The sequence below is a fragment of the Pygoscelis adeliae genome, unplaced genomic scaffold (assembly GCF_000699105.1).
Source record: "Pygoscelis adeliae isolate BGI_AS28 unplaced genomic scaffold, ASM69910v1 Scaffold196, whole genome shotgun sequence".
Lineage (NCBI taxonomy): Eukaryota > Metazoa > Chordata > Aves > Sphenisciformes > Spheniscidae > Pygoscelis > Pygoscelis adeliae.
In genome coordinates this window covers 837,174-849,842 of record NW_008824936.1, presented here as the reverse complement: position 1 = coordinate 849,842, position 12,669 = coordinate 837,174, and the positions used below count along the sequence as shown (strand labels likewise).

General features: G+C 37.3%; 1 protein-coding gene across 1 annotated transcript; it reads right to left on the bottom strand.

Annotated features, from left to right (window-relative positions):
• Positions 1–2,634: 2,634 nt before the first annotated feature.
• MGAT4C (MGAT4 family, member C) lies at positions 2,635–10,506 on the bottom strand. The gene is made up of 3 exons (XM_009325348.1): positions 10,378–10,506; positions 5,638–5,785; positions 2,635–3,791 (listed from the first exon to the last, which is right to left on the bottom strand). Exons 1-3 carry the CDS (start codon positions 10,504–10,506, stop codon positions 2,635–2,637), a joined length of 1,434 nt encoding a protein of 477 aa, XP_009323623.1.
• Positions 10,507–12,669: the final 2,163 nt, after the last annotated feature.

Below are 12,669 nucleotides of genomic sequence, written 5' to 3'. Positions count from 1 at the left end.
TGTGAATGAGATGGATAAAATACGTATTCTGTGGAGGAGCTGGGACCCATGCACTAAGGTGAGTACTCAAAACACTAGCTAACAGAACTGTGTTATTGCCTCTCCTGGAATAAACGTATCTTTATTTTTTCCAAATCAACTCAAATTCAACAGGAAGAGTAGTGCATGCCTCTCATTCCCAGCACATACCACTATCCACACCCAAGGAAAGCTTCCTCTGAGGGCATTCACATTGGCATTTGTGGATTTCACCCACTCAGACTGCTAACAGCCAGAGGAGAGTTCTCACTGCTAAGCCACGATACCGAAGATGAGACTCATTACTACCATTGTTATGAAAAAGAAAGAAGTTTTGTTCAGCTCTTAATTCAAAAATACCCTTTAAATTACTTCAGGCTTATGTTGAGAGCATTTATTTAATTTGTACTAGTCATTCACATTGTGTATGGTTTTGATTACAAGAACATTTTAAACCTTGGGATTGAGTATATTTTCCATTCTAATTTAGAGGATTATTTTGGACATACTGCATTTCTGAATAAAAGTGAAGGTAATGTTCGTGGTTAACGTAGTTTTGCTTGCTTTGGCACTAATAGTTAATGATCAAGGAAAGGAAAAATAGAAGGATGACAGTTCATTAAAAAAATTGGTGTTGACTAATGACTAATTATCAACTAATTATTTGATAATCATGGGAGATCACTGTTAAAAAGCAAGTCCTTCGTAAGTATTTATAACCAGTTGATATTAGGATGTATTTTTCATTTTAAAAAATGGTGTTATTTTCCTTTTCCGATTGAACATGTATGTGCTTTTAATTTATTTTACTGAAGATAGATATATGAAGAATAGAGATTTAGGTGTGTATTAAGGAACAAAGAAACAAAGATTTTCTTTGAGAAGAGGATGCTTTTCTGAATTATGTAGAAGCATATATCAGAAGATTTATTTTAAAATGTACCTCACCTCTGTACAGGGGGATTTGCCAAACCTGGACATGAATTTATCAGGATTTATGAACCAGGAAAAGCAATTGCATTGCTGTTTTGTGTAGATTTTTGAATAATTTACCCTTCTGAAATAGCTATGTTAAGTTTGGATGTACTGAGTACAGTAGTTAGTTCACTCTTGGTCAGTGCAGGCATTCTTGAAATTTAATCCTTGCCTTCCAGGTTTAACTAAAACCCATACATGCAATTAGATGATAACCACAGTATTCATGAGATTGACAATACAGTGTTCATCTGTGTCACACTTGATACTCATGGATTTCTTAGTGTGTCTACTAAGAGAGTCTGGAGAATTTCTTAGAGGAAAAAACCCCTAGATTCTGCTAATCCAAATGTATGCATATAGTATAAATCATATAGCTATACAGCCTCCCTGTGTCTGGGCTTTAGCCTCCACTAAAAGCCCAGAGCTGACACTGAAGTCATGAGGTCTGCGAGAATTTTTCTGCTTATTGACTAAAGCCAGGCAAAATAAGCTTACAGGGAATAACCAGAGGCAGTGGGAAGATGCCTACAAAACTAACATGATCAAGATTAGAAAACTGAATTAAAAATAAAAACTAATTTAGAAACATATTAATTTTTCATTAAATCAAGATTCTTCATTTTGCATCTGCTCTATTGGCTAGAGATCATCCAGGGAAGACTGGTGATTACATTCACTTCCAATTGATTAACCTGGTACACTTTACATTTGTATCATACAGGGACTGGACATGTATATATGGAAGGCATAACAGTACTTGGAAAGCATGCTGCAGTATTCAGCTATATGCAAATTTATCATGGGGAGTTCTGAGATCTATTCAGATACCTGTCTGAGAGAACAGTGTTGCCCTTGAGGTGCTTGGGTTTGATAGCGACATCTGTACTCAAGCCGAATGCTTGCTTACTATGAGGCATTTTGTTCAAATAAGAAGAGTAAATTGGTCCCCTAAGTAATATAGAATCCAAGTAGTGCTCATTTCAGTGAAAGGACCCAGGAAAAAGAACAAAGGATATTTGTGGAGACAGAATAACAGATGCAATTATCTATTTTTTACAGAGTTGTCATGTCAGATTTATAATTTTACATACAATCCCTTTTGAGAAGAAGTTGCAATGATTAGCCACGCTATTTTCTTACAGTGCTCAGAATGAAACTGCCAATTTTAGGACAGATTTCCTTGTCACAACTGCCTTTGAAAGAAACACATCAACAACTATTGTACAAACGCATAGTACCATAACATTTTAAATTTATATGTACGTAAGGTGCAACCCAATTACTTTTCACAACATACTGGTCATAGCTTTAAACCTTTTGGTAGTTATAGGACATTTTATTTTGCTCTGTTTAGTCCAGCAGATCTCTCTTACAGAGAAATGATAATAAAAAAGGGCTTCAAGATCTCAAGAGACGTTTGAAAACTTTGCATTTCCTATAAAATTCAAAATTTTCAACAAATAAGTGTTTGTATATTGCCTGGCCGAACTAGTAAAAAATAAATTGCTTTGCTTGGATTTCCCCAGATTTTCTGTCTCTCTAGTAAAGAGTTGGAAATAAGTCAGTTTTTCTGGGGAATGGCACCAATTGGGACCCAGCTGATTGTATGCACTCTGTACCTTCTCAGGTGGCTTTGCTTTATTGATTTGGTGTTTGTGAAGTCCAGACGCTAATGCTCCTAATGATCAGCCATTCTTTTTGACTTTTGGTAACGAGTATTCTCATGCAGTTAATATCAAACAGAACTTTGTGCTCTACATCTGTTATTTCAAAATTCCCATTTTTGAATTCCCCTAGTCTCAAGTAAGTAGTACATTGTCTCCCTTTTTTACTCCCTACAATCTTTTCTCCTACTTCCAGGGCTCCGTGATGCAAAATGTCGTTTTGCCGGTCTTCAGTTCCAGTGATAACTTTAATTTTACTGATTTTAATGGGCTTTTCAAATACAATCCCATAGAAGTCTCCAGTAGAAGGAGCTTTGCCCCAGAAGTACTCATCAATGCTGCTGTAAGCTTTGCTTGCCTCATAGTTTTCAAATACATTCATGTTGGTGTGCAAGTTTGCAGGTGGGTTGTCAGGGATATCAAATGATTCCTCTTCAAAATCATCATCCTTTAGCTTGTTTTCAGCTCCTTTGTAAGATGAATAGTATCCCATGTGCTGGAACAGAGATGGCTTAAAACGTATCACTTCCTTTTGAGCTAACAGCCCACGAAAGTGGATGAGCAGCCAATCACAAGGCATTTCTTGGTAAAACATCAACAAAAAATGGGCCAAGCGTGGAAGGTCATGGGAATGGTAAAGCTTTCCAATGTACCCCAATTTTGAGAATTCCAAAGTCACCCAGTAGGATCCTTCTCGTGAGGTAATTACTTTCTTAACAGCAGTCAAAAAGTTCTTTGAGCAGCGAACGTCATCTTCTAGCATCACATAATAGTCAGAAAGATTAACACAAAAGTTAAGGAGGAAAGCATAATCTACATTTTGTTTGGATCGAAACTTCACACGGTCCTCTGGGTCATTGTAATTTCTCTTGAGGCCATCCAGTACAGGATAATACTCCTCAGGGACGTGAATAACTATTAATCTGCCCGCAATTATGTGATGTGCAAATTTCTGTGAAATATCCTGGACCATCCCTTCACACCAGGCTGAGTCAAAATCTGCCAGCTGCACTACCACTGCGATTTCTTTGAGTTCATCATAACTTGACTGCTCAAATATGGACTTGATGGTCTCAAGCAAGTAGTTTCCCTTTTTCCGTTTCACAGAGGATAGCCCAATTGTAAGATACCCTGTACAAAAGACAATTCAAACAAAACCTGAGTATCTGACATTTGAAACCATTTTGCCACAAAGCTATCCTCCAGAGCTGTGCTCATATTAAATAAACCTTTTGAATGGTGAAGTCTGAGATATCTGGTATGTGAACTTATTAAGCTGCATGCAACAAAGGATGTTTATTACCTTTTCATGAAAGAAGAATCGTATTGCAAGCAAATAGACATATGAAGACTATTGCATTAAACATTCACTTATTAACTGCAAGGAATGGTATGCAGTGGACAAAAGCCAAACCAATGTGCACATATATGCCTGGTAGAGGAAACTATATAGACAATGATAAGGCTGTAAAATCTGCTAAAAGAAAGGGGATTATGAGATAAGATTCACACAATATTTTTAAAGCAAGGAACTACGAAATGCAGCACAAAAACGTGAGCTATAGATTAATTGCCTAACTTTTATCCTTTTAAGTGCTCTACAAGACTAGTTACACTTATGCATAACTTCACAGTTTTATGAATGTTGCATGGATAATTTCTTTCTGCATGTTCATTTTTAACTGAATTTGTCCAATTTTTCCTTGCTAATAGTTCTTCTTCTAACCTTCTTTCAGGATTCATTGAACATTTTACAGGGAACATATTTAGATATTATTTTAAAGTAGAAGAGAACTTACTACTGCATACCTGGGTTTGTATAAATAATTTTTAGTGCTGTTACATCTTTCTAGGGGGAGATGCATCTTAATTATAAGGGAAGAATTCTCATCTCTGCTGTTTTGGAGTCACTGCCATTGCATTTTTACCAGCAGTCCAAATCAGTTTTTTTCAGATATTTGCTAATATATCTCAATTTTTATAACTTCTGATGTAAAAAATGTTAAGACTTTATAATTGACGGGGTGTACTTTAGTTGAACCTACCCCAACTTTCTTAAAATATTGTGGTTTGTAAAAGACTGCTCTGATAAAGTGATTCAGAATTTCCCTTGAGGCTTAAGTCTGCTCAAAATGCAGTTGTACAGTGAAGTACAACCCCCAGAAGCCATTCACACTTCTAACACAGCCCCAAATTTCTCGACTTTAATTTGAACAAACTTTATAGCTTTCCATGTAGATCAACAACTCATAGATGATTTTATTTTACCATCTGTGCTTGGTCTTCTGAGCCTTGTTTATGTTTGTGAAATGATTGATTTGGAACCCAAAGGACACCTGCCTAAAAGCTAGGTATGGCCATATTTCACTTCGAGGTGAAAGTCCTGAACCCTGCCTGAAGTCAGAATAACTAGATAGTCCATCTTCAGATGGCTGCAAGAAGAATCCTCCTTTACTGTCCCCAAAATAGCACAATTCACCTCCCTTGTTATCACAGCTAAAGGAACAAGGAGATCCATTCACAGCTGCTGGACTGGCAGAACAGGGGACCTGAAGGGTGTTTCTATGTGATCCCAAGCATACCTTAGATTGGACTTACTGGTTATACAGACAGAGTCTGACAGTGTGGCCTCAGAGGGTGGTTACAGAGCACCACCAGCATGTGCCGTGCTCCTGCTTCCTGAATCATCTCCCTCTGGCCTGGCGGGAGATCCACAAATATATGGTTGCACAGACCATCCAGGGGCTGTCAGGCATTTGGTTAGAAGGTAACCAGGCTGTGGGGTGGTCACTGCTAGGGCTGAACTGGCAGCTGCCCAGGCACTGCCTATGCAAAGAGAGATAGCTGTCCCAGTAACTCTCTGAGATCATCACTGCTTAACTCAGACCCTCTTGCCTAGAAATACCACAGGGACTATATGGATTTCACCCATTTTTAAATTACCTCATTTCATAACATTCAGATTGCAGTTACTTACTTTTCCTTGGCAAAGGCGTGCCAGCTAGGTAGCGATAGGAAATGTTTATAGATCCTGAGAAATTAGACAAATCTTTAAAAGTGTGAACATAACGCTCTGGGTTGAGCTGGTGCGTGGCTGTTTCTCTGATTAATTGCTTGTCCCCTTCCTATTAGTGAGAAAACAAAAAGAATAGGAGAGGGAGAGAGACAGAGAGAAACACATTTGTGAATGCCAGCCACAGAGAAAACATGGACAGGCAGGTTTCCAAGAACAACATTTTTCAGTGTCAGCTTTCGTGAAAGCATGTAGATGTCACCTCATTTTTTTAAAAACCCATTACTGAATATCATACATTTTTGGCTACAGAAATTCTACCATAACCCTTCAGATTACGGTAACAGGAAAAGAAGAAAAAATATTTTGGACAAAAACTCTGGAAAGGTTGCAAACACTAAATTATTACCAGTATATTCAAAATACGGATAAGAAAGCATCAGTCAGCAACAGATGAGATAATTCTCATAGATGAATTAGGGGAGATTAGGTGAAGTAGGGGAGATTTTTTGAAAATGTTTTCAGTGATTAAAAAAACACCAAAACTGCTGCAAAGGAAAGACGAAACTAGATCCTGGCATCTGGCTCATTTTGCCACTTTTCTGAGTAGCTCCAACTCAGATTTGTGACAAGCAGAAATGCATGTGATCATCCAGACAGCCAAAGTTTTCTCTGGATTTGGTGAACACTAGTGGTATAGAAAAAAGGCAAATTTATCGCCGTGCCTCCTCTTCCTGCCTCCTTCTCCTGCCTTTTTCTTCCAAAAGGCTTCTTGAGCCATTGTAAAGTCACACAAGGGAAGGAGCAGCTTCATCAGCAGTGCCCTATCCATAAGCTCAGTTTGGTCTCAGGGAAAATCTGTTCCTCAGTCCTTTAAAAAAGGGAAAATATTGACACAAAATATTGACAGTCTTGTAGTGTCACAAGACTGAATTTAAAGGTAGGAATGCTTGTTTAATTTACACTGCTTGATTCTAGTCTGATGACAGGCCAGTGTATGAATGAGTTCATTTCTTCTGATATATACAGTGTGTTAACATACTAAAAACTTCCTGATCTGTTATTAAATGGGAGCATCGTGCAGTGATAATACTGCTGCTAACAACAAGAACCACAGAAACAGCACTCATATTTAATGGTATAAATATTCAAAAATATGTCAAAGATATTTTATAGCCCAAAGAAATATTTCTGTAAACAGATCCTAGGTTCATTTTAAGTTCATTATTTTTCTTTCATAGAAGTAGTAAATAATCCACTTCTGAGTTTAGTAAAGATCTTTGGCGGACATCCAGGGGCATCTACCTGCACCGTTATGCTCTCTTGATCTGCAGTGTCTCTCCAGTAATTTCTTTCTAGTGCTGCTATGCTACTTTGCATTTGCTTATAAGTTATGAGAGGAAAGTTTATGTTGATCAGATTCCAGATTAAAATGTAACTCAATGGGCTAGGAAGAGAATGCACCAAACCTTCAGGAGATTTTCCATGAACACTGTCAATTGGAAAAAAAAAAACCGGCTGGTCCAAAACCTTTCTTTTTTTAAAACCAGCCTTTCTTTAATGTCGAAACATTATGTGTCATTGGTTCCAGAGTGGAGCACCAAAATTCTTCATTTCATAAGGTTTTGGAATGGAAACCCATTCTGCTGAGGTTTTTCTACATAAAAAGTTTCAAAATGTTTAGAAATAGAGAATGTCAGGACAAAATGTTTTGATTTTAACAAGCAAAATATTTAAACTGGCCACAAAAGTTTTCCTTTTTTTTTTTCTCTTTAAGAAATGTCTTTTGTAGTTAACAATCTTTTTTTTTTAATTGTTGTTATTTTCATTCCTTTGTTGAATGAAAAGCAAAACTGAAATATGGATTTTTCCAAAAATATTAAATCTGGTTCTTCTACCTCTGACTACTATGCAGAGGTCAGTGAAGCTGAAGAGCTTGATTAGCTCTCTTTAGCTGTCTTCTCTAATTTCTTCTATGATGGTTCTGGCTTTCATCTGTTAAATAACCTCTAACTTACATTCCAGTGTTTGCTGGAGCTTGGGAGGTTCCTTGTGTGTGCCATGGGAAGAAGTGCCAGAAGTTCTCCATTCTTTATAGAGATACTCTGCTCCGCTAAGGATGCTACAATACTACTGTTTTCATAGTGCCCAAAATAATGATTAGTATTCATAGAAGAGTGCAGAAGGCATGCTTCACTTACAGTTCACTTACAACTCAGAATATGTATAAAAAAATCACTGCAAATCATGCAGATATTGTGATCTGGGTTATATTGATTCAGTATGTCTTCAAAATGTTTGACCAGATGTGGTACACACGCTGCAGAAGAAGCATCTTAAACTGCTCTGCTGACACACATGTGTCAGCACTGTATACCCTCTATCAAACATACTTAAGCAATTTTCCCAGGTGGGCCCTTACTTTCCATTTCTACAGCAAATGCCGTGCAGAAAACAGTGAAGGGATTCTTCAGAGATGCAAGAGTCTCCGACCAAAAAGAGAAAGTTTTCCTCTCCCTTCTTAAGATTTGCCACAATGAATCTCACTTTGTCATTCTAACTTGCTGAAAAAGGCCACTCATCTCATCTTACATTTGGTGAAGATGTGCCAGCCCCTCATCCCCTTGCACAGCCTGCTCTCTGAGACTGGGAAGAGAAACTTGGAGTCAGTTGCACCCTTCCTCTACCAGTTACCTTCAGGAGATATTCCAGCAGGAGACTTGCTACAATTAGAAAGTCAGAGGGCCTTTGGGACTCTGAGGACTTTCAGATTCCTGTTTCCTGAGGGGAACTGTTTAGCCTGCTGTCCTTGAAAGCTATTCCCCAGAGTATGTCTCCTCAGCACCAACACTGAAACTGCTTATCTTTTACCTCAGCAGAGAAAACACACCAGACAAGTTAACGGAGCTGTGAGACATGGTCAGGAAAGTTGAAAATAAAGATAAATAAATAAACTAAAAAGTCAACAGCCTAACACATTTGAAAAATGCTTGATGGACCATAAAGGTATCAAGAGATCAGGGAAAACTATCAGGAGACTTGGCAAGAGACTTGGCTGGGAGCTACATGAACGCAAACATGCCAGAACTGTGATGAGAGAAGCAATGAAAGAGAGTGGATTTCTAAAAAAGGGGAAAAAAAGAGCAAATTAAGAATAAAACATGGAGCCATCTGGGGAGTTGGCAAATAGGACAGGAAAAGATTTCAAAAACAAACCAAGAGGAACACCATTAGCAGTGATAAGAAAAGCACTTTCAGAAATATCTGAGGGACTTTGAAGCAATTAGTGAAAGGAGAAGAAGCATCAGGGAAAATACCACTGGGAAAAAGAAATGTGTTAAGCCAGGTCAAATTCGATCACAACCAAGAAATGATGAATAAATAAAACATAGTGCAAAACCTTAGTGCAAGTACTGTTAGAGAAAGCAATATGTCTCTAATGGAGTAACGTGCTAGAAGCATGGGTTATCTTTTCAATGGTTTAAAAAGTAGTACGATAGTCTTAATAATATTTACAATATTTACAATATTTTAATAAGTAATGTTATAAGTATAATATTTTACATTAAAATTACTAGCAAGTTATCTATGGCTTTGATAAATTCTTGTAAGGGTTTTACTGTTTATGTATTGCACAGTTTTCATACTATGATGTTGCTTTTCAGATCCAACCAAGATCGGACTTCACCTTTCAGAATATTGGAAAGCCGATACTGTCCCAATTAGACGAATCAGACAAAGAAGGGTGGCATAGAGGATCAGAAAGCTGCTCAGTAGTTCAAGAAAGAGGATTGTCTAATCATATCACAATGTTACATGTTCAGTTTAGTTATTTTACTATTTGCAAGCTCCAGTTATTAAACTATCATGTTCTTTTACTGGGTCCAGTCCAACCTCAGATGAACTGGAAATTCAATCCATTAATCAAGTCTTCAGAGCTTACTTGACATTCAGCACTGAGACACCCATAGGTTATATATAAATTGTAGAGTTAGGTTACATTGTCAGTAGCTTACTCGTTGAAATTCCTAACACAGATCTTTCAATAAATCTTTTTGACAATCATAAACTTACAGTAGGTATCATTTATGTCTAATTGTTAATGCTGTAGCACTGAACCTACCAGACTCAAATCTGGGATATAGGAAGTGAGAAAAACACAGAATAAAAGCACTAAAAAGAAATTATTCATGCAAGGAGCTTGAAATATATGGAATCAGTGTAAGTTCTCTTCTATAATTGTATTTCTATAATATTGTTTAATCAGTATTCACAGGTGAGAACTTCAGTGTGGACTGAAAAAGGAGCTCCTAGGTCACATGAATATTTCAGATGTAGATGATTTTCAATACTAAAATTGAGGGAAATCCAGAAGTATGGAAAATACAGGGGATATTTTGACTCAAAGGAAGATATCTGATGGACGTGTGTCCATGTTTTGCTACATTCATTATCTCCCATACTTCCAATAAACAATGACATATTTTACTTCTGTGAAAGCGGCTGTTAGGATCTTACTGACACACCCTGTGTGCAGTATATATTGATAAGATGGCTTCATCATGAACGACACATTTTGAGGATACTTCACTGTTAATGGTACACTAACAGGGGAAACTGTAGGAATTATGAACTTTACTGCTTAAATAAGGATGTGTCCTGTTCTGTCATTCCAGGATAATTTCTTCCATCTAAGAAACTTACCAAAACATAACCATCTTCAATGTACAAGTTCATGAACAGCAAGCAAATGACAAGGACTCCTAAGAACGACACTGCTGATCGTTTCCGCAAGCATCTCATTTTATCAAAATATTTCAAGTTTTGCCTCATGTGAAGAAAGGCGTACAGTAGTGTCACCTAGGAAAGAAAACCACAGTGTTACAAGAACTGCTCATCTGACAAACATGACAGCAAAACAACTTACCTTCAGATGTATCAAATCCCTTCAAACACGCATAGACTATACCCTTTGAGGAGGAATTAGTTTAATTTAACCATGGTCATCTTCAAGTTTAACATAGAATCTTAACTATAATTTAAGCTTCCTTTTTTTTTGTCAATAAAGAAAAAAACCACACTTTATCCTACCCATTTTAGGCTGGAATTATGATGTCACTGTGGCAGGAGTGCATTAGCAGTTTAGTTTCCCATACATAAGTGTCAGATCCCAACCTGACGTCAAGAGAAGATGATGTTGTGCACAGTTTTCCTGTGTACCCATGTCTCCTTCCAAAGACAGCTCAGGCCAACAGGCAAGGAAGAAACTATTGCATGACTCAGTATCATTGCCAATAGGAGAAGTCTGGATACCAGAAATGCCAGGCACAAATGAGGTACCTTCCCTGCAGTGAGAAGGCAGTAGCAAGACTGTGCAGCATCCCTTAGCCTTAGATCACTGTATTAGGATGGAAAGACTCTCACTGGAAGTGTCATTTTCTCCAGAAGAAGAAAGGTGGATGTCTGCCTTAGACCAGACATATCTAAGCAGAGTATTGGAAAGTCCTTACTGCCCCAATTAGATGAATCAGGCAAAGAAGGGATCAGAAAGCCATTCAGTAGTTCAATTCAAGATCAAGAAAGAGGACTGTCTAGTCATATTACAATGTTACATATTCAGTTTAGTCATTTTACTATTTAAAGCAAGCTGTATGCTGTCCCTGGCTACCAAATCATAAGCATTAACCTGTGTAGGACTACAAGTGTTTGAACAAGATCTGGCCACAAACTAAAGAAACAGACTCCAGATTGGACTGCCCAAACTCTGAGGGATTCTTAAGTAAAAGAAGATTATAAACTCATCATTTATGTTCTCACTTGTTTAAGTACAAAGGTATTTTGGCTATTGTCCATAACAATGTCTGTCTATCAAATTTAATATACTGAAGTCATGTATACATGGAGAGTTTAAAGCTAGCCTGTGTGAAGTAGTAAAGAGCACTGCATGTGCAGTAGTTAAACTCTGCATTTAAATACCTTCATTTTCGAAAGTGCTGAACATCTAAACTGACACAAAATAGGCCCAATTAAGAGTTCCATAAAAGATTTGTCATGTCATATAGAAAATTTTCTGGACTAATAACAAAAAACCTTCCAAGTGTAAAGTTCAATCTATATTTGCTTTGCTAAACTGATTAAATATATCTAACAGTATAAAATATGGGTCCATTAGACTCTAGAGAACAGGGAGGTAAATATATCAAGTATTAGTAATGCAGATGTTTAACTGCAAAGTTTTGTCCATATGGATTCAAGATGATCTGCAGTAAATGGACACTGTTTGTACACAGAATGATTTTAAAATCACTATGTTGAGAATAAGAACAACTTACATGGTTCACAAAGAAAAAAAAAGAATTAATAACAGTATATATTTCTGTCCCTATTTATTTGGGGGTGGGCTGAATTGCAGCAGATTGATTATCCTGAAACTGAAAAAGCCCAGTGTAGTTATTTTCTAAGTTACGGCAACAATTTCCTTTTCCTTAATATCTCATGAAAATAAACATCAGGAAGGAGCTGTCAGGGCCATGAATCTCCAAACTCTTGCCCTGTCCCACCCGTGACAGCACAGTGGTTGCTGCGTGTCTGTGGATTCCAGCAGATTGTTGTGAAAGTGAAAGATTGCCCCTGTTTTAGAAAATACTATGTTAAACATACACTTTGGGTTTAATTTTGTTTCTTTTTTTTTTTTTCTTCTTCTTTTTTTTTGTCCCAGCATAACTGCCGATTTTCAAAGCAATACACTCTTAAAAATTTATCAGAGGATCACTGGATGGGTTAAATACTGACACTTCTCAGAGAATGGCATGAACTAGCCTGACCATTGAAGATTCAAGTAGAATCATAGAATCATAGAATCATAGAATCGTTAAGGTTGGAAAAGACCTCTAAGATCATCGAGTCCAACCGTCAACCCAAAACCACCATGTCCCTAAGTGCCACATCTACACGTCTTTTAAATACTTCCAGGGATGGTGACTCAACCACTTCCCT